Source organism: Neomonachus schauinslandi, chromosome 7 (genome assembly GCF_002201575.2).
Source record: "Neomonachus schauinslandi chromosome 7, ASM220157v2, whole genome shotgun sequence".
Taxonomy (NCBI): Eukaryota; Metazoa; Chordata; class Mammalia; order Carnivora; family Phocidae; genus Neomonachus; species Neomonachus schauinslandi.
The window spans coordinates 142,541,661-142,564,258 of NC_058409.1; the positions used below are offsets into that span (position 1 = coordinate 142,541,661).

The following is a 22,598-nucleotide window of genomic DNA, read 5'->3' on the forward strand; positions in this document are numbered from 1 at the left end:
GCGCTTTCTCACGGGCAGTACTCCCATTTGCAGCATCTTTTAACAAATCCCTCCAATCCTCGGGCTCCCGAGCGGTCCCACCTCGGGGGGTCTCATTTCCGCACGTGATTAATCTCTCCAAGCGTGAGCTGGACAAGGGCATCTGGCAGACAGGCCGGTCCCCAGACCACCTACATCAGCCCCGGGGGGCGCGCCACCGTCGTCACCGTCCATCTGGCGGTTGGTAGAGGGCGGCCCGGGAAGGTGCCACCCTCCTTTTGGGCCATTTCAACCTCCGCCAACAACCCTTGCCAGCATCAGCCCCGCCTCCTCTCCCCACAAACACCCAGCCCTCGCCTTCCTTCCTCCTCCAGCGCCCCGAGCCACAACTTCCAACGTGGCGCTGCCGACTGCGCAAGCTCACCCCACAGCACGCGCGGGGGCCGGAGGGGCGGGGCCAGGCGCAGTGACGACAACGCGCAGCCGCGGGTGGGCGGGACGCGCCACGTCGGCGCGCGCCGGCCGCGCCTCTCCCGGCGGCCGCAGTCACCGCCTCCGTGCGCGGCCCCGCCGCCCCTGCTCCCGCTCGCGCTCCTCCAGCCCGGCCAGCGAGCCCGCTGTCTTCGCCGTCGCCGTCCCAGCCCCTCGGACACGCGGTCGCATCATGTCTTCGCCTCCCGAGGGGAAGCTAGAGACGAAAGCCGGACACCCGCCCGCCGGTACTGACTCGTTCCCATTTTCTGTCCTCCCGCGGGGCGCGAGGGCGGGCTCGAACCCAGGGGCGCGAGCGCGGGGCGCGGAGGGGGCGCCGGGGCGCGGGCTCTGGGGGCCGTTCTGGGGCTCTGCAGACTAACTCGGCCCGCGCTGCCGAGGCCCCGGACGCGCAGGGTCCGCAACCTCGCAAGCCGGTGGGAGTTGCATGCAAATCAGAATGACTTGAAGGACCTGCTTGCACAACTTCCCCAGAAAAGTTTGCACCCAGTACTCACTCAGAATGTGCAGATGTCTTAGGAAAACGAGTATCCGGAACGATTAAAAGTCCATGTTTTTAGTGTCGTGGTGATGATTAATTGTAGGCTGACAGCATTTTATACCGACAAAAGAACCAGAGGAGCGGAAATGATTTTTATCATTAATTACTCACTATGACGTTCCCCATTCGCCCAACTTTCTTTCGCATCCAACTTTTCTTAAGTGTTTTTTCCGTGAGCTTTTTTTTTTTCTCTTCAAATCCTAAACTTCTGAACCAAGGAAGTTAAATCCAGGAAAGAGTCATCTTTCTTAAAAACAAACAAAAAATACGAATCTAAGCGGGCTTTATGTTCAGACCGCCTTCTTTCTGAGCACAGTTCCCGTTTGTTCTTCCGACTCTGTACGAACCCTGTCGATGTCTGTTTCTCTTCTCCTTTGGAATGACAGTCGATCCATATGGAAGGACCCAAGGCCACCGTCGCAGAAACTGAGTCACCTCAGTGTGTGGGCTTCTTTCAGGGTCTTCATTGTACACATTACTGATAAAGTCAGTCTTCCACTAACAGAAACCTTATCCAAACATGGCTGCTTTTTGGGGCCCGTTTGTGCCCATTCTTGTTATAGGAGAGCCCGGTGATCTCTGTCTGCCATTCCCACTCTAGGGCACTAATTCTCTCCCTCAACAGGGGCAACAAAGCAGTTTTTAAATAAGTTGCATTCCAGAGTAGGTATTATTTTTCACCGGTGAGAGAAGCTCTCAACAACAAGTAAAGTAACTGGCACTTAGAAGAATAATGGCTAACTGGTGTGTAGGGACTGAAGAGGCATGGGATTTCACAAAACAGCTCCACTATCATGGAGAATAGGCTTTGGGGCCCTTTGCATTGGTTTAGTTACAAAAAAGGGAGAGAGTACCTCAAAGGGGTTGCTTTTAAAGATAACTTTGACCTTTAGTTCCTACTGCTAGGGATCCGCATCCAGCTTCCCACTGACCTGGGCAGTTCCACAGGAAGGAACACCTCCAGTTACACTCATGGCCTTGGACTATGTGGCAGCCGTCTGCCCATGACTCCCCTGTCCCTGGCTATTGAGTGGCATTAAAGCGTATCTGTTGGAATGATACCAAATCAAAGTCGCCGTAATTAAATTGCGTGGAGAGATATCAATTTGGAGATTTTTAAGATCAGAGATATAAACTGTACTTATTAACTTCCCAGGAGAAACTTCATAAAGGGCTCTAATTTTCTTTGAATTGTAAACAGCTAAGCTTTGTGAATTACAAATTAAATAGCTTATTTATGCACCAGGAGCAAGGAACCAACTTATTTGTGCTGGTGAGCAGTGAACTTGGGTTCTAAGTTTTGAGGCCCATCATTTTGCTAGGGCTCAGTTTTCCTATTCTTTTAAATGGGAGGTTTGGGCCAGCTGACCTTCCTGTGGGAAAGGCTCAGGACAGGGCTTCCTTTGCTACTTCTTCAGCTCTGTTCCTTCCATCCATCAGGACCAGTGCCAAAGGGCATTTAATCCCACAGGTAAACTCCTCAAGTGATTTCAGGACAGGTCCTTCAGCCTTTGGGGCCCCAGTCAAGTAGGAACTACTTAGGGATCTGTCACTGTTTTCTGCATTTTCCAAGACCAGTCACACTTGGCCAGAGTTGGAGGAAGGGCCTGGCATCCTGACCCAGGGGTACTGGTTAGAAAGGGGCCTTTTGCTGCTTGAAGTATTTTACTTCCCAGCAATGCCCCTCAGTGCATTCCCCTGTATTACAGAGGTTCCAGCAAGAAAGCTCAGGGTGTCCGTGCTTACTCTGGCATGGCCAGAGAGGAGGCAGTTCTGCGGAGTAGATGTTATTAAAAAATAAACTAAAAAAACGACAACCCACTATAATAAAGAATAATCATCAGAGGTAAATCATAAATCAAAATAACAGCCTTAAAAACTTTGGGAACCCTTTCATTAAGTGCTTAAGTTGGGTAACAAAGACTAGTGCTTAAATCCTCAATTGGAAACAATAAAATCCTCTCCCATAACTATCTTCATGTTCTTTTGTGTTTTCTTTTTACTGCTGTCTGAGCCAGGTGCACCCCTGTGCATTCCCACAGCAACCCGTTTCCTCATTATCACACTTAACTCCACCTAGCTGCCTCTCTTCTCCTTACTTCTGGGCTGAGTCTTTTTTTTTTTTTTTTAAGATTTTATTTATTTGAAAGAGAGCGCGCTTGCGCAGGGCAAGGGGTGGGGCCAGGTGGTAGGAGCAGAGGGAGAGGGACAAACAGACACTGCGCTCAGTGCGGAGCCCAGTGCAGAGCTCGATCTCACAACCCTGAGATCATGACCTGAGCAAAAACCAAGAGTCGGACGCTCAACTGACTGAGCCACCCAGGCACCCCATTTCTGAGCCGAGTCTTATTGATAGCATTGTGCCCAGGGCCTTGGCCCAGCGCCAGGCACAAAATAATAAATAGCTCCTGAGAGAGTTTCTCCCGAGCCTCTCATCACCTCTCATCCCCCAGAGCATGCAGGATCTGCAACGTCCCTCCACTTCTGAGCCATCTCCAGTGTGTACTAGTGATGCAAAGGGGCTCTCAGCCAGTTCAGGTAGCATCTTAGTAGTGGAAATAGTAACTAACATGTGCTGAGTGTTACAGCATGCTGGTGTTGCCCCCTACCCTTCTAAATTCATGGCGGATTAACAAGAGAAAAACAAACAGAAGTTTAGTAACATGTAGGCCTCCTGTATTAGTGGGAGAGACGGAGGGAAACTAAGTAACTCCCTGTCGTGGCAGGAGCCACCAGCTTGAATACCAGCTCGAGGTAAAGGCGCTGGCGGCCCCGCCTCACCCTGCAGGGCGCTGTCATCTGGGCCCTCAGTAAAAGTAATGAAGTCTTAATGACTTGAGACCCCTCCACTGCTCTCCACTACAAAGTATCCGTGGAGAAATGGGGGTGAGACGGCTTGTTTTATGAGCGTTATTGCAAATACAGATTAGCAAAGTTAGAATTAGCGAGCAAGGTTCTGTTCCATCAAATAGCAGGACCAGGGTGCCAAGGCGGCACGGAGAACATAATTATGAGACACGCTATTACTCATTTCTGCCTATCTTCAGGAGTTAGTGGTGGTGATGTGGGTAAAATCTCTCTGTTAAATACATTTTGATGGCCCCGTTCCCCTCCATTTCCCAGGGTAGCCAAAACCATATGTCAGTAAAGTTCTTGTAAATCTAATATGTGATAGCTCTGAGTGTTACTAATTTTACATATGGTTTTCTTTGAAAAGTAGACTTTCCGTCCCTTCTAGAACTGAGTCAAATGGAAATATAAACATGATTGTATTTATTTAAAGTGAAACGGAAAACAGATTACTTTTTTTAGTCATTTGAGGATAATTCAAGTCTCTGTTACATGAATCATTCAAACATGAGTTAAGGATGCATTTAAAAGGTTGTGGGTGATAATTCTCCCTAAATCGTCCCCTGCAGGAAGGTTTTCAGATTATCTAGGCCACTCTATCGCCAGCAATGGAAGACTAATTTGTCTTTTATTGTATTAACTGTTCAGTCACAGATTTGCTAGCACACCCCTCGTGCCCTCAATCCAGTCACTGACTAACCCTTGAAGAGCACAGGAGAGTCTGCTTTTGCTCCCGACATGCCAAGAAAAAAAGAAAAAAAAGACCCTTCTAGTCACTGCATTTTTTTCAAAAACTCCCTGTCAGGGTGGAACGCAGCATTTCTAAAATATAGTTTAGATTTCACTTCATTCTTCGTACTTGGTTTCATCCTCTTTCCATTCCAGACGATGCCCCGTGCATTCTTTTGTGGTTTGGGGAATGTTTCCCCTTCCCAACTTCAGAAATCTTTTCATTTGTATAGGGAACACTCACTGTTGTTGCAAGTACTGTGTTAGTTACAGTGACATCAAAAGTATAAAGTACTAGTTACAGTTGCCTTAGTTGAGTTCAGTAGTGCTCACTGTTGTTCACAGACAACCCAGAATCTCAGCGGTGGGGTTGAACAAGTGGGGGTCTGTTTCCCTTCCCGGGGAGCCTTCCTACAAGGAACAGTGCAGAGGCCAAGGCCCCCCATCCCATGGCCTGTGCACAGGGGACAGGGAGTGGGGGCTTATGGTGACACCTGGGACTTAACGTCTGTCACTGCATCGCTTTCCAGTGGCCGCTGTAGGCAAAGCATGATAGAGTCTTAAAATAACACAACTATCCTATTTTATCATTCGGGAGGTGAGATGTCTGAGATGGGGCCCACCAGGCTGAAATCAAAGTGTCTGCATGGCTCATTCCTTCTGGGAGGGTTCTGCAGAGTCCTTTTTTTTTTTTTTTCCGCCTTTTCCAGAAGAATCTCCTTATTTTAAGGTCAGCTGAGTAGCAACCTTAACTCCCCCTTGCCGGCTAACCCAACACATCCATAGGTTCTAGGGGACTAGGGTGTAGACATCTTGGTGGGGGAGGGGAAGATGGATCCTCCTTTTCCCTGCACTTTCGGCAATCAGCTTCCCGAAACTGAAGGATCCCCAAGCGGCTGCCCGCACCCCCTCCTCAGCTTTGGTCCATTCTGTCCAGCAAGGTCCCCGTCCTGGGCCGGTCACCACTCACTCTGTGCTCTGGATCCCAGCCCGGTGGTAGAATGGACACTGTGGAAGGCGGGCCCGGCCTGTCCAGTTCTGACCAGGGCTCTGTGGCCCCAGCCATCACGTCATATGTCTGCACCTCAGCTCCACTAGTGACTGGATTGCCCTGTGTCACTTAAGGGCCTTCCCGCATTGGTCTACGATTCTAAGTGCAGGATAGCCGTCTGCCTTCATTCTTCCTCAGCTTTTTAGAGAGAAAACCGTCCGGGGCACAAGCTCAGGAATTGATCAGAGCTCATTATTTAGCACCAGCCATTGCTCCCCGCACTGCCCACAGACCTGAAAGCCCCTGTCAGGACTGCAGGTGTCTTGGGGGGGCAGGTTCTCCTCGGGGCGGGGGGGCGGGTAGATCACCTGGCAGCACCTCTCCCTACTTTCATTCCCTACTTCCCTTTAACCCAGCCCCACCGCAGACCCACGAGCCCCCGCAGACAGGAGGTTCTTCTTCACTTGCCAGTGGGTTCTCCCTCCCCTCTCCTGGAGAGCTGTCTCTCCGAGCTGCCACGGACCCTGTTCCTTAGTCCCGTCCCCACCTAATCTCCCAGACCCCGGGCGGGGGAGATGTCCTCAGCTGCCTCCCCAGTACTCCTTACCTGGCGAAGTCTGACCACGGAGGAGGCTTCCTCCCCTCCCTTTACCCCGTAGGCAGGAAGCCACTCTGCAAAGAGCTTTGAATGTCAAACTCACTTTCTCCGTCTCCTGGGTGGCACAGTAACCAGAGCCTGCCCTGGGCCGTCACTTTGTGTTCCTCTGAGAAGCAGTGATGCTCTCTTGTTTCCTGGAAGGTCCAAGCAAAGAAGGACCTGCAAGGTGTGATCAAGGGTACAGGCTGCCAGGGCCAGATCCAGCTCCGGGCCTGCTGGCCTCCCCTTCTTCACCCCTCGGGATCCACTCCATTGGGTTACTCTAAGGTGGGATGTCATGTGGCTAGTGGTGAGAAAGAGCTCTGCACACAGTGATGGTGAAGAAGAGCAAAGTTGAAGCATTACCCAGGATCTGTGATTTTCCAGAAGCTTCCATACTTAGATGGCGATGTACCGACGACAGTCCTAGGGATGCTTAGCTGACCACATCAGTGGAACACTTGCCAGGTGCCGGGCCCGGTGGGAGGCCTTTCACATGTGCTAACTCATTGAGTCCTCGGCGAACCCCTGGCGGGGAGAGCGCTGTCCCCCTTTCTTCACAGAGGGAACACCCTGAGGCACAGAGGGTGCCAGCAATGTACCCAGACATGCACGCGTGCGCGCACACACACGGAAAGACACATACACAGTACACGTACACGCACGCGCGAGCAGTTGGGGCTGGGACTCGAGCCCAGAGATCTGGCTCCAGGACCCACATCGCTGTCGTCCATACAGCACTTCTACTAATACTAAATACAGTATTTGGTGTTCTTCTCAGTTCTGAGCTCTCCTTTGAGTAACAACCACTACACCAACAATCCGAGTCCTTGTTTTTTCTAATGTCTCGTAAAAATACTTCCATTTGCAAATAATTCTGCAAAGATTTCTGCAGGAACAACTCTGCCTTTGTATTTTTCACAAACGAAGAGTCCTCGTGACGGGTAAAACAATCGCAATAAATACGTGCCATCATAACGTTTTGGCAGTATTGCAAGTTCAAATGAACCTGTCTCGGCGTTGAGTTATTACTATTCTTGCCACTTTTTACTGCTGCATTAATCACCACACACACTGTGAAGGATTGATGAAGTTAATTGTTTTTATAAACCGAATTGAATGAAGTGCTAATGGGAGGTGACAGAGCCTTGACGTGTGTACTTCAACGGAGGGGTGGCCGGGCTTTGGGCTCGATTATTTCAAATGTCACCTTGACCTTCATCATCAGTCTTCTTTGTAGTTAGTGACACAGCCCTTTTCCCTTCGGTCCCTTTACAGAGCATACGTGTGAGTTATCATTTTAATGTTTGATGTCTGCCAAGTTGAAATGATTCAGACATCTTTTTTTAAACAGGCATGGGTATTCATCTGCTCAGGCTGCTGTAACAAAATCCCCCAGACTGGGGGCTTAAACCACAGAAATTTCTGTTCTCGCAGTTCTAGAGGCTGGAGGTCTCAGATCAGGGTGCCCGCAGGTCTGGTTTCTTCTGAGGCCCTTCTCCTTGGCTGCAGACCTGCTGCCTTCTTGTTGCGTCCTCCTTCGACTTCTCTGTGGCGGCATCCCTCCTGTCTCTTCCTCTTTTTACAAGGACACCAGCCCTGTTGGCTCAAGACCTGCCCTCACAGCCTCATTTTAACTTCATCCAGTCTTTAAACACCGTGTCTGCAAATACAGTCACAGTCTGAGGTTATAGGGGTGAGGGTTTCAACCCATGAGCTTCGGGGACACAACTCGGCCCATAGCAGCACCTCTGACGAGTTTCTAATGGATGTGCACTAAGGGTGGGATGGATGGGGAGGAAATGAATTAAAAAAAAAAAAAAAGGTGGCACCTGGGTGGCTCAGTCGTTAAGCGTCTGCCTTCGGCTCAGGTCATGATCCCAGGGTCCTGGGATCGAGCCCCGCATCGGGCTTCCTGTTCTGCGGGAGGCCTGCTTCTTCCTCTCCCACTCCCCCTGCTTGTGTTCTCTCTCGCTGTGTATCTCGCTCTGTCAAATAAATAAAATCTTTAAAAAAAAAAAACCTTGTAGGGGAACAATTTTTCCAGCCTCCTCCTTTAGCCAAAAATACGCTTACATTTCAATAGAGTAGAAAATTATCTTAACTACAGAATTTTATTTCCGTTTCTATTTCTTAAGGTTTGACTGACTACCCAACCTGGAATATCTTGATAAGCCACCTGCAGTGGTGTTTTTGTTCTTTCTTTTTGAAAAAATCTGAGCCCGAAGGGAGGAAAATCCCTAGGAACCACACCCGAAGAAACTGAAATTCAGCACTGTTAGCATGAGTCTCGGGCCCACGTGAGGCAGGGAGTGACCTGGTTTCTCTTCCTCCTCATATAAAGACACCAGTAGATTGGATTAGGGCCCACCCCCACTGGTCTCATTTAACAACATACAGCTGGAGGCTTAGAGGCCAAGCCTGTGGAGCAAGGGTGGGGGGGACAAGAAATTCTCCCTAAGAATTTGTCAACGCAGGACTGCCTTTACATGGGCTGTGAGTTCAAATTTATACCGTTTGGCAGTTCCTGTTCTGAGAAATGAGACGTAAAAAGGATTTCCGGGTGCCCTATACTCCTGGTTTGACAGAAGTATGTCCAGCATCTTTCCAAAGGGAGGCTGCCTACACCCCAGGCCCCAGAGGATCCCCACAGACAAAGCCTTACTGAAGAAAAGCTCATAATCTGCAGTCACTGCAACGAGAGAGAGACTCAGCAGACAAAAGCAAGCAGTGGGATTAGACTCCCAAGGACCTCAGATCATAAAATAATCGAATGTACAACTACAAGACAAGTATGCCTAAAATGATTAAATATAGAAAAGAATTAAAACCATGAAGAATGAGTAAGACCCTATCAAATAGACTGGGTAAATTTGACAGGGAAATAAAAGCTCTAGAAATGGAAAATAAAATGATTGAAATAAAAATCAATAGATGGGATAAAAAGCAGATTTTTGGAAGAATTACTAAACAGGATTATATATCCTTCTTTCCAAAGCAGAACGTCCCCTTGAAAAGAATTAGTGGTGGCAGCAGATGCATCATTATACAGAGTTCTTTATCTTACCTGCCCTCTGCCTTGGATTCTTCCAGCAGCCTGCTGCCAGGGACTGTTGGCCAGGCAGCGGGCACTGTCAGCTTCTTGAAGGCAGGGGCCCACAAACTCTCCCTGGGACATTGAAAACTAATAACCTCGAAGTGTGAGAGCCTGGGGGCGTTTTTCACATTCTCCCTCCTTTTGCATCAGAAGGAGACTTGTCCTGGACCCTTCTTAATGCAGCAGGGTCCAACCAAATTTGTCACAGCAGAGGACGTGGCCTGACAGGTTGGCAGTCTGTGTGATCAGAGCCCCATCTCCAAACACCATACAGGGGAAAGGTTTGACAGCTTCTCTTTTTTTTTTTTTAAAGAAAACATTATATTTATTATAAATATTCAGCATCTCGACAGCTTCTCTTATTTAAAGATCTTAGGATGCAGCTCTTAACCCCTTTCTGCGGATGAAGCAGCAAGGCTTGAGGGGCTAAATAGTCCGACACCCTATAGCTGAGGACGTGTTGTAGCTTACCGACCCCAAAGCCCATGCTGGTGACAGCCACGTGAGGCTGGCTTTTTGGATATAAGGCCAGCATTCCCAAACTCTATTTAATGTGGAACACTAAAGTCCTGAAGGATGATAACCAGCATTACTGGGGTGGGGGGGGGCAGTTTTGGGGTCAAATGAATTTGGGAAAGATGGTACACTCTGTGCCCCTCATAAAGCTTACAGTGCATGCTAAAGGCCAAGAAAATCTGTCTTAAGGAAACCCACTTAATGTGTTCAACCCTGCATTTCCCACACTAAGAGATCCTGGAATCCCCATTTGGGCATGGGGGGGGCGTGGATTTGGTTTGTTTTCTTACAGAGCAGTATTAACATATTAGCCATTGAGGACACACATCAAACCACAATAAGATAACATTTCACTCCCACTGCGATGGCCATAACTTAAAAGTTACACAATAGTACGCGTTGGCAAGCATGGGGAGAAACTGGAACGCTCCAACTGGTTGGAATGCAAAATGGTGCCGTGGCTTTGAAAGCCATTTGGCAGCTCCTCAAAAGGATATACAGAGAGTACCGTGTAACCCAGCTCTCCCACTCCTAGGTGTATACCCAAGGAAGTGAAGGTATACGTCCATGTATCCACATAAAAACTTGTACACAAGTTGTTCACAGCTGCCTTATGCATGATAGTCAAAACGTGGAAACAGTCTAAGTGTCCACCCACAGATGAAGGGATAAATAAAATGTGGTCTGTCCGTGCAGTAGAATATCATTCAGCCATAAAAAAGGAACGAAGGTCTGACCCGGGCTGCCACCTGGGTAAACCTTGGAAACATGCGCATGAAAGAAGGGGGTCAAATATGCAGAACAGGCAAGCCCGGAAGAGGGGTTGCTGTGAGCTGGGGGAGGGGGTTGGGGAGTGACCCTTCACGGGGTTGGGGTTTCTGTCTGGGGTCATGACCGTGGGCTTGAACTGACTGTGGCGACGGTTACCCAGCCCTGAGTACATTCAAAACTGTTGCATTGCACTCTCTACATGGGTGACTCGTACTGTATATGAATTATATGTCAGTAAGGGCATTTTTAAAAGTTAACACGTGCCAACACCGAAGCTTCCCAACACAGTTTGGGAAAGGCTACCACAGATGTCACTGGCTGCTGCCTGAGTGGGCTCTGGGACTGTCCTGTGTCCCCCAGGGCTGTATCACCCCATCAAAAGCATCATCGGCGTTTGAGAAAATGTCACAGGGCGGGGGCTAAGGGGGACCCGGTTGCATCAAGGACCTAAAGCAAGCAGCCTTGGAAGGTTTCTACGTGGGTCTGGAGTAAAAGATCGCGTCCACTGCCACGTCCTACCGAATGCCCCGAAAGAGCAGGAACCTCTGTGGTTCGTCCTTGTTGATGCCAGGTTATCTGGACTAGCTCGCAGCTGTGGGGCTGCCGAAAGCTTTCGAGCTAGTTCCCCTGGTCCACTGCCAGGTTGATCACACCCCCTTCTGTTTTCATTTTAGTGAAAGCTGGTGGAATGCGCATCGTGCAGAAACACCCGCATTCAGGAGACACCAAAGAAGAGAAAGACAAGGACGACCAGGAATGGGAAAGCCCCAGGTGAGAATGCCGGCAGGTCTCGGGCTTGTTCCGCGGGCAGCTGTGACTTGGTTAAACATTAACGCGTTTGTTCTCTACTCGGGCTTCTGATAACCCCTTGCTTCGTGAGGCCCCGCACTGTGTGTTTTTCCTTTCCTAATCGGTGAGGCTCTGTAACCACCACCCCCACGGCGGGAGAAGCCGGGCAGCTGGAGCACCTGCCGTCCATCTGTGTTCAGTGGCCTCGTCTTCCATGACAATACTGAAATCACCTTGAGACCTTCGAACATACCATTCTAGTTGATTCTCTGGGGTGGGCCTGGCATCTTGCAGCCAAGAGAGGGAACTACTGATTTAAAGCTGTCCACACACATCTGGACTCTTCCATTCCACAGCCAAATCCAAACCAGCAAGGCCATGCCCTTATGAGTGCGCAGGTGTCCTTAAATGACATCTCCCCTGGTCCCCAACAGCTCATCTACTGGCAGTACCCCCAGCTTTGTTTACTCCCTGTTTTCCTCGGACCTTCTGATGCTGGGTTTGGGTCCAGAACCTCCGTACAAATCCATTTCCTGCCACCCCATCATAGGTAAACATGCACTACAAATGCGTACACCTTACATATCCATACCCCTCTGTCTGAGCTTGCCCGCGTGGGAGAAAGTGGACACCGAGCTTTCTGCCTTGCACCTTGTCCCCAGAGAGTGTCTCCGCCAGAGGAGGAAGCTAAGTGCTGGAAGGGTGTGGAAAACAGCTAACCTGTGTCTCTGTGGACCGTGGGCATTATTTTGTTTCAGTCCAATAGCCCTGAGTAGTAGGTGGTGGTGTCTGCCGATTTTCGCATGGGAAACTAAAGTCCACAGAGGCCATACACTTGCTCACGCCATGCGCCCTGTTGGACCCAGGTTTAAATTCCTGATCCATTAACTCGCAGGGCGAGTTATAAATATTATATATGAATATAATTATTTATAAATATTTATTTATTTATTCCATTTATTTCTCCCTCTGGAAGAGTAGCTCCCGAGAGCGTGCGTCCCCTAAAAGGACATGTGTGTCCCTGTATGTATGTACCACTGAGCATTTTCTGTAGAACCTTGTAGGGTGTAAGTTATGGTGCGGTCACCTGAGGGGCAAACACAATTGGGGGCAAAGTCTTTTCTGAGTGATTATTGCCTGTTTAAAATCATGAGATCCGCAACGTGGTAGTTGGGCCCAAGTTGTGGTTTTATTTTATTTTAATTTTTTTTTAAGATTTTTATTCTATTTATTTATTTGAGAGAGCACAAGAGAGGGTAGGGTCAGAGGGAGAAGTAGACTCCCCACCAAGCAGGGAGCCCGATGCAGGACTCGATCCTGGGACTCCAGGATCATGACCTGAGCCAAAGGCAGTCGCTTAACCAACTGAGCCACCCAGGCGTCCCCAAGTTCTGGTTTTAAAAGAAGGTGGCAGTTGAGAGAAAATTCTAGAATTACTTTTCTCACTGGCTCTTTTCACACAGCTGTGTTTGGAACAGAACAGCATCTGTAACTCTCCTAGAGGTCCACAGTCCTGTATCTTGGGACCCAGTTTGTTTCAGAATTGAGACATTTTGGGGGGTTTTATGAGAATAAAGCAGCACACATTCCATACAGCGCCCATGGCAGGGCCTTGGGCATCATATCCGAATCCGTGTATGATATTCACACCAAGGGAGGTAAGTTCTTTACATTTACAGGCGTGGGTCAGTTCAGGTTGACTCTGGCCTCCATACAGGGTATAAGGAAACTTTCCGTTTTTAGAAAATTCTTGAACTCAGTATCAAGTATAAGAGGGTGTAGGCCTGTGTCACTCCCTCCACTAGAGAACCTGGGAGGTCCCGTCTGTGGATCCTGTTGTTCTGTCGGGAGAAAGAAGGTGGGAGAGAAAGCCTTGCCTGGGAGTTAATAGAACATGCTCTTCTGTGTGACTTGAAGTAGAGTAAGGTACAAAGAGCTGTTTCCCTGTGAAACACAGTGTCAGTACAGTGAGAGTAGATAATTTATTAGCATGTTTAGAAATAAAGACAAAACAGCCCACTCATTTTCTTTCTATTGATTTTTTTTCATGAGATGAAATACAACCTTTATCAAAGACATGCAATTTGAATAAATATGCCAGAAGATGAATGATTGCAAGACAAAGGAGCAAGCACCCAGCACTCTAGATTTTAGCATCTTACTCACCTCAAAGATTTGTTCTCTGTGGAACCCAGAATTTTGAAGCAGGCTGACTGCAGAGTAGGGTTTGCATAACCCATGAGCAAGGGTTTGTTTTTTTTCCCTGCAGCCAAATTGCTGTAATGTGTTCCTTACGAGTGTGTCAGCTCCTGTGTTCTTGACTTCAGCTTTGCTCTTGACCACTGTGGGTTAGACCACTTGACACGCCATTGACAGATGGGGTAAGCCCCTGAGGACTCCGAAGCCGTCGACAAACACTGCCAGCACGTCTCCTTCCAGACCTTGGCATCAGGCCTGGTACTCTTGTGTAAGAAATGGCTCCCACCAGGGTGCCCTCCTCATCCATCCGGTAGGCTGACTGAATAATCCTAGCTAACTGTCCTTGACAGTATTCTAGAGTGCGGTACATCTGGTCCCGTTCTCTGTGCTCTGTCCGTATTAATTCACTGGATCCTGGTACCTACTCCATTTGTTGTCATCGCTATTTCAGAGTTGGTTATTAATTATTATCCCCATTCCAGATTACTACTCCCTCTTCAACAGCTCAGAAAGGTTCAGTGACTTTTCCAAGGTCACACAGCAAATGAGTGGCAGAGCCAGCATTCCAGTGGAGCCCAGAGTCCTCACTGTTAACCCCGAGGCTGCGCTTACCAAGGGAGCACTTGGTTTGTACCAGGCACTTACTAAGTTTTTCACATCGGGTTCAAAGTTCACGCCACCTACAGGTTGGTATCACTGTGCCCATTATAGAGATGAAGAAACCGAAGCTTAGGGAGGTTATCTGGCCCAATGATATGTAGCCAGTTAGTGGCCAGGCCAGGATTCAGCCCCGATTCTGTCTTGACTTGGAGACTCATGCCCCTAACAGGCTATAGAATCCCCTGACGTGACACAAAATAGAGAGAATATATTGACAGGTGTAGAATGTAAATCCAGATCAAATATTTATCAATAAAATTAAATATTTATCAAATAAACTTGTTGATTCTGGATCACCCATAACCTTTTCCATATTCCTCAAGCCTGTGAGTCTACCTGTGCAGCTTTGCTGTCAGTAGGTGGTATGATTATCATTTTACAAGGTTTCGGAGGACTGGGCATATAAAAAGGCCTGCTTATTTGCAGAATTTGCCAAATATTTCATTACTCTCTTGGAAATGTCATGGCATGTGACTTCACCATCCACATTACCCTAATCCTAAAGTTTTATTATTTTTCATGTTTTGATCCAAGTGTCCTCTGGATATAAAAATAAGTGTAGAGTCTCAGATGCCAATTTCCTCCTTAGGTCCACATTTGCAAAACTCTTTGCTTTCTTTCCCAGATTTTTATAACTGGCTTTGCGTTTACTGACTCATCTCTGGTGGCTTCCTTCCTCATTAGTCTAAAATCAAATCCTGATTACAGAGAAAATGAGCAACGAGAGCATTATTATGAGACAAAACAAAAAAAGACAACTTTTACTCAGAATTATTTTTTCCTGCAAATATTATTGCTACTTAATTTTCCAGATATTTACAAATAATTTCCTAGGCTGCCAAGTTGTTTTGAGATGCTACATTTTAAAAAGGAAGAAGAAAAGGAAGTACAAGAAATTTGAAAGTGTTACCCAAGAATTCCTGTCAAGCTGAGCGCTAGTTACCTGTGGCTCTTCATCTCCAAGAAGAGGAATAGGCTTCGTTATTATTAGCGAGTACTTTCCTGAGTGGCTGCTAGATGGTGTGCACTGGGGCTGGTGGGAAAGCAGTGGAAAGAAGGGGGAGATAGGGATGGGGTGACAAGGATGCAGAGTGCACAGCCCTTCTTGAGCGTGGCTCTTTTCAGCTCTGACTTAGAACCTCACCTGCCGGGGTACATGGGTGGCTCAGTCGGTTAAGTGTCTGCCTTCAGCTCAGGTCATGATCCTAGGGTCCTGGGATGGAGCCCCACATCGGGTTCCCTGCTCAGCAGAGAGTCTGCTCCTCCCGCTCCCTCCTCCCCTGGCTGTGCTCTCTCTCTCTCTAGCTCACTCTCTCTGTCAAATAAATAAATAAAATCTTAAAAAAAAAAAAAAAAGAACCTCACATACCCAAGAAGTAAACAGACAATTCAAATTATCCAGCATGTGGGAGAGACCCAAAATGGACTCCGAACAGTACCGAATGAACTTAATTGTAGTACAAGTGATTACTATAACCGGTTGCAAGGACCGGGGGAGAAAACAACTTACCCAAATAATTTTGGAAAACAGTATGTTGACCGGATACTCTTAAGACTAAAGACAAAAATTGTCCAAAAACGCTGTACTCCAGTTAGCAGATGTGTTTCTTACAGGGGTTTGGGTTAGCAATTCTGAAATTGCGTTGTATGTATAGTAGGGTTGAACAAATATGTAAATGGGTGGTGGATAATGAGAGCCAAGTTTCTCGCTGTCAGAGAGAGTTTACAGCTAGAAAGGAGGAAGACTGAAATGAGCTTTTGGTGTTGAATCAGAATCAGAGGTATTTGCATGAACTTGGTTTTAAATGGCAGATAGATGGTAGTAGATACGTGCAGACGTGTACCTAGGTGCAGAAATAAAGGTAGATGGGGGGCTGGCACGCATACCTGTACTCCCTTGCTGTGGTCACTGAGAGAGCCTAAAGCTGTGAGGACCGACACCCATGTAACCATGAGCATCCCTAGAGCCCAGATCTTTGTTCCTAAACACTTCCCTCCCCACCCCCACCCCCCCCTTCAAGGGAACCAGGGTTCCTTGCAGAAGTGGCAAATTCCAGGGCCAGGGCAGGAAAGTCCTAGATGAGCCTGGAACACCTTGTAGTGCTGAACATGAGGAAGTGTGCTATAAAGGATGGGGCTTGTCAGAACAACACAGAAGCCAACCCAAACGAGCTCCTAATGGCCAAAGTTGGAGTAATTTGCAACAAAATGATAGTATTGGATTATAACCCATAGAGTAAAATAAACATTCATGAGTGCATCCTGATATAAGTAATTGAATGTATGAATGAGGAGAAGGGACAGCTCTTTGCAGAAGAATTTTAATTAATAGGGGCACCTGGGTGGCTCTGTTGGCTAAGCGTCTGCCTTCAGCTCAGGTCATGATCCTGGGGTCCTGGGATGGAGCCCCACATCGGGCTCCCTGCTCCGCGGGAAGTCTGCTTCTCCCTCTCCCACTGCCACTCCGTCTGCTTGTGTTCTCTCTCTCACTCTCTCTCTGTCAAATAAATAAAATAAAATCTTTCTTTAAAAAGAATTGTAGTTAATAATTGATAAGAGAATTAGAGGGGCACCTGGGTGGCTCAGTCGGTTAAGCATCTGCCTTCGGCTCAGGTCATGATCTCGGGGTCCTGGGATCAAGCCCTACATCAGGCTCCCTGCTCAGCGGGGAATCTGCTTCTCCCTCTCCCTCTGCCCTTTTCCCCCACTTGTTCTCTCTCTCTCTCAAATAAATAAAATCTTTAAAAAAGAGAGCGAGAAATAGAATATCACCAACAGGCAAACAGCTCAGTAACTGTTGCAGACAAGATCCACTGATGGATGCTGTGAAGAGTGGGTGAAAGTCAGGAGAAACAGGTATTTGCATGGTCTCCAAGTTTCTCCCCCAGTATCTTTATTAATTAAACAAGGAGTATCTTTACAGTGGAGACCATGAAAGGACACTTGTTGCAGTATAAAAGCTGAAATAAAGCAGAACACCATCTTGTTTGACCTCCTGTGGGAACCTGCACATCAGTGACCAATTTCTCATTGCTCTGCGCATGTCTGTGGACCACCACAGACCTGCTGCGTGCACCTGCTTCTCGTCAGGACTGCACCTGCTACTTTCAGCATTCACCGATAACCCTGGCCTGAAACAGCTACTGCTGTATGGTTGCTGTATTATTATAGGGCCACCATGACAAATAGCACAAACTGGGTGGCTAAAATAACTCAAATGTAGTGCGTCACCGTTCTGGAGGCCGAAAGTCCAAGACTGAGGTGTCACCAAGGTTGGTTCCCCCGAGGCTATGAGGGAGGACCCATTCCACGCTCCCTCCGGGCTTCTGGTGGTTTGCTGGCGATCCTTGGCTCGTAGATGACTCACCTCAATCTGTCTCCACGGTGCTGTCCCTATGTCTGTTGACATCATCTTCTCTCTGCATATATCTGTCTCTGTGTCCAAGATGCCCCTTTTTGTAGGGATATCAGTCATTGGATCAGGGCTTACCCTACTGATTTCGTTTTAATTCAATTACTTCTAGAAAAACCCTATTTCCTAGAAAGGTCAATTCTGAAGTACTGGGGTTAGGATTTTACTTATCCTTTTGGGGGAAAGCAATTCAGTCCCAACAGATGCCAAATGACAACCTGTGGCCATGTTTAATGGTTCTCTCACTTGAAGTGAATTCTTAAGAAGTAAAAATTTAAGGGGCGCCTGGGTGTCTCAGTCGGTTGGGCGTCTGCCTTTGGCTCAGGTCGTGATCCCGTGGTCCTGGGATCGAGCTCCACGTTGGGCTCCCTGCTCAGCAGGGAGGCTGCTTCTCCCTCTCCTGCTCCCCCTGCTTGTACTCTCTCTGTCTGTCAAATAAATAAAGAAAATCTTTAAAAAAAAATAAAATAAAATAAAAATTTAAAACTCTGGAGTTAAGAGATGGCACAGTCTATATACCTTTTTTTTCTGTAAGCCATTATCTCTGTGCTTGAACTTTAGTTAAACCATGTGATGAACCAATTTCAACATCATCCTTACTTTCCAAGATCATCTTTTCTATCCAGGCTAGTTGCCAGCCGCCTTTAGAAGGGATGTGTCCTTTTCCCTGAGATGTGTGGAGATGCCGGTGGGCTAGGGGTGCTGAGTGCCCACCAGCTACCAACACCTGTTCTGGTCCCGGTGCCCTGTGTTGGTGGGCGGGGCCCATCACCCGGATGCTGGGGTGCAGTGGGCCACAGACCCCTGCCCTGGACCCAAGGCCAAGTGTTGATGTGGTGGGGCATCAAATGACATGGAATGTCCTTGGGAACGGGCTAAGTGGTTGTCACCTGCTTACGGATAGATGCCTCCGCCAGGGAGAGCCAGTTCTGAAGGCACCGTGAGAGCCTAGAATAGAAAGCCTGAGAGGCACGAAGTCATGGTGGCGGGAACAGCGGGGAAGGACCCTGACTGTCTTGGTAAGGAAAATGGGAGAGACTCTAGGCGCTGTCGGCCACCTCTCTCTGTCAGGTTTGCCCACATGAGACTCGTAGATCAGTGTTCTCAGCCTGCAGGCAGCATGGGGCATTGATGAAGGGCTCACATTTGCACACCAGCAAGGGAGGGATGAAAGCGATCGTTCTGCCGGTGGCAGCTTGGGCAGCAGAAAGCTGGCGGAGCAGGGGCCGGTCCCCACATCCCTGCAGACTGCAGCCTGTCCTGATGTCCACCCTCTTCTTGCCCTCCCTCCATGGAGCCTTGGAAGAACCCATGCTCACGTCTCCCAGGTTAGAGCAGGCAGAACGCCTATGGGCTGGCTGCCTCCTGTAAGAAGCAGTGTGTTCATGTCCTACGGCTCCCCGAACGAGGTACCACAAACAGAAACATTCTCTCACAGTTCTAGAGGCCAGACGTTCGAGAGGAAGGCATCAGCAGGGCTGTGCCCCTTGGAACCAGTAGGGACGGATCTATTCCAGGCCTCTCCCAGCACCTGGTAGTTCCTTAGCTGGTGGCAGCATGACTGTGATCTTCATGTGGCATTCCCCCAGCGTCCCCCCTTTTGTGAGGACACCAGTCCTATTGGATTAGGGACCCATCCTAGTCATTTTAACTAATTACACCTGCAATAACCCCATTTCCAAATAAGGTCACATTTTGGGGTACTGAGAGTCAGGACTTTAACTTAGAAATTTTAGGGGGACACAGTTCAACCCATAGTAAGCAACAGCACCTCATGCCACCAGGCATCAATTGACAGTGCCCAGCTTCATGGACATACCAACAATAACGGCAGCATAATAATTTATTAAGCATGACGATGACAGGGCGAATGTCTCTTTTCTCCGTGCCAGCATGCAGTGTGGCCTGGGTCGATCACTGCAGCAGTATGCCTCCCCAGCCGAGCCGATGCTCTGTACCAGGGATGTGGGCCCCAAACGTTGGTCACACAACCCATCAATTTAAAAATTGTTTTGGGCCTGCACCCCCAGTATGTGTATATTCATTTTTAAATTTATACATGGGTACTATGCTATTGTTATATAAATTATAGACTGGATCCAAAATGAATATTCGTGTATTAGATAAATAAGCAATATGTTCAATGTCTTGCTAATCATTGTGACTTTGTATTAACATTAGCTAATATCTCAAGGTCCAAATACCCTTGAAGTGAGCTTTCTCATTAGTGATTCAGGATGTAAATCTAAATTTCTAATGGCCTTCTTGGTGATATCAGAGTTTGTGGGGGAGGGCCACATCTTGTCACATCTGATTAGATCGTTGGTGTCTGTAACGTGGTTTCTGAGGCACTTACACTAGGAGAAGGGTGAGCCCTTCTCTGTTATTACTCTCCACTTGGGCTTGTTGGGTAGAGGTTCTGCCCCTGGAGTTCTTTTGTGAGGATCTTTTTAAGCCATCACGTTAAGTCCATTTTGTAAAAGTTAGGTTAAATTCATTCCTAATACATTTGAGCACAGTTCTGGGTGCATGGATGTATCGAGGCTGAAACGAGAGAATTGAATTCGTTACCCTGTTAACGAATGTGTCCCGTATATTGGAAGACATTAGAAGCAGCTGAAGGGGCACAGGGCACGTGGGAGGTGCCCCCGCTCCTTCCTCCGGAGCCCTGAGGACCGTGAGGCCCCGAGACAGACAAGCAGAACAGCCACATAGTAAATAGTGCTAAAGCTTAATTCATTTTGTTTGGGGTTTTTTCAGACAAAAAATAAACATAAATAGAATAGATGTACATGATAAGCATGTACATTTCCCTGACAACACTGAGGCCCTGTGTTAAGCACAAAGGACGGCCTTTGTCACTGATGGGTTAGGGGTGGCCCCCGTACCAGTTTTCCTGTTATGTGTGGCATAAATGAAACATTTCCTCCAAAGGCTGCAGCTTTGTGTATGTTAGGGTGATTGATCGGAAGGCAGCTATGTACATTAGGAAGTTTTTCCCAGAATCACCTGACAAACACAGAGCGCGATGTGTGTGACCCAGACACTTTGTGTCCTAGAACTCACGGGCATTAGCATCGCCAGGAACTGGGTCTCTGAGTCCTCTTTTCATGTAGATGGGCACCAGCGGAATGCTTGAGTCTGGCAGGTAGTGAATCAAAGGCTCCCTGCTCTGCCAAGGGAGGGAGCATATGGGCATCCATATGTCACAGGAGTTTGGCTGGACTCCTTCAGTTTGGGGATGAGAAGGAAAGTGCTGAAGGCCTGGCTTTCCTCCAGCGCCTGGTGCTGCTGGTGATTGGCTTGTAGGCGATGCTTACACCGCGTCTGGTTCTCTAGCAGATGCAGAAACCAGGTGTGATGGATTAGCTTCTGAGCGCCCTGTTCCTGCCCCCTCCCCCTGCACAGGCCTCCAGCCTCCTTACAAGGCTGTCACGCTCCCCTCCATGCTGGGAGAGCTCTTTTTTATCAGAAAGAAGGAGGGAAGCAAGGAAATGGAGCCATCAGTTTTTCCCCCCAGACACTGCTCTGTGCTTCTGCAGTGGATCAGCCTCTTTTGTTTTTATGGTGTTACTCAAGGGTTGCAATATTTATCAGGAGTGTTTTCTTATTACATAAACATATGAACGGAATTTAAATCAACTCTGCAGTGCTTGGATTTTATAGAAATATGTAATAATAACTTCATAGAATAAGGCTACATAGAAGAATAACTACGTGGAAACAAGAGGCCTTTATTGAGTTTATTACAATTATTATGCCTAAAATTTTTAAACCTTCTATTTAAATAAACTCTGTTGACTTCAACTGTCTCAAATCCCTAGCACTCAGAAAATACTTTGGTGAGTCAGTAATAAACAGCTTAGACTTTGATTCTTTAAAGGCAAAATAGTTCATCAACTTTATTAACTTGATTACTTCTTATTTCCTAGCTAGAGAAAGGATCAATGAGGTAGGGTCAGTGTGGAGGAGGAACATTCTTTATTCTTGTGGACATCTTCTGTTGGGCCCTTAGCTCCGCAGGATATTTACTTTGGTCTTTAGATGTGTGCAAGCTCTAAGGCAGGGCTGCAGGCATTAATGTAAAATGAATGTGGACTGGAGTCATGGGGATGGTGTTCTCATCAGGAAATTCTCAGAAAATCATCAGAGTTAGAGCTGGACGTGACCCGATAGGTCACCTAATCTAGGGAAGATGTCAGATTTTACTAAAGATCTATAAGGGTCTAGATACGAACAGCAAAACATCTATAGGATAGAGACCCCAAAGTTTTTTATGTTAAAAAGAAGCCCCTGCCAACTTCTGGGTGTATCTCCAAGAGAATTGGAAGCAGGGTCTCGAGATATTTGCACACCCAGGTTCACAACCGCACTACTCCCAATATCCATCAAGTGAAAGCAACCCAAATGTCCATCGACGGATGAATGGATAAACAAAATCCATACAGTGGGATACTATGCAATCTTTAAAAAGGACGGAAGTCCTGTCACGTACTACGACATGGATGAACCTTGAGGACATAATGCTAAGTGAAATAAGCCAGTCACAGAAACAAAAATTCGTAGACAAAACTGTGTGATTCCACTTACACGAGGTGTCCAAAGCAGTCAGATTCATAGAGATAGTAAAGACAACAGGCTGCAGGGGCAGAGGGAAGGAGGAAAAAGGGAGTTGTTTGATGGGTGTAGAGTTTCAGTTCTGGAAGATGAAAAGGTTCTGGAGATCTGTTCCACAGCAGTGTAGATCTACTGAACACTATGGAACTATATACCTAAGAACGGCTAAGATGGTAAATTTTATGATGTATGTTTTTTTACCACAATAAAAATATTTTTTTAAAGAACAAACAAAACATATAGACCTCACTGCTATGGTGGCTCCTCAGAAGGTTCAACATGGCTGTATCATATGAACCAGCAGTTCTCCTGCTGGGT

General features: G+C 47.6%; 1 protein-coding gene across 1 annotated transcript in view; it reads left to right on the forward strand.

The window, feature by feature from the left end:
• The first annotated feature begins 486 nt into the window (after positions 1-486).
• Positions 487-22,598, forward strand: part of LOC110591582 (death associated protein) — a 65,861-nt gene continuing 43,749 nt past the window's right edge. Inside the window, exons 1-2 of the mRNA XM_021702506.2 lie at positions 487-698; positions 11,278-11,374. Of these exons, the coding sequence (XP_021558181.1) occupies positions 644-698; positions 11,278-11,374 (152 nt within the window). The 5' untranslated portion in view covers positions 487-643. The remainder of the gene's footprint in view (positions 699-11,277; positions 11,375-22,598) is intronic.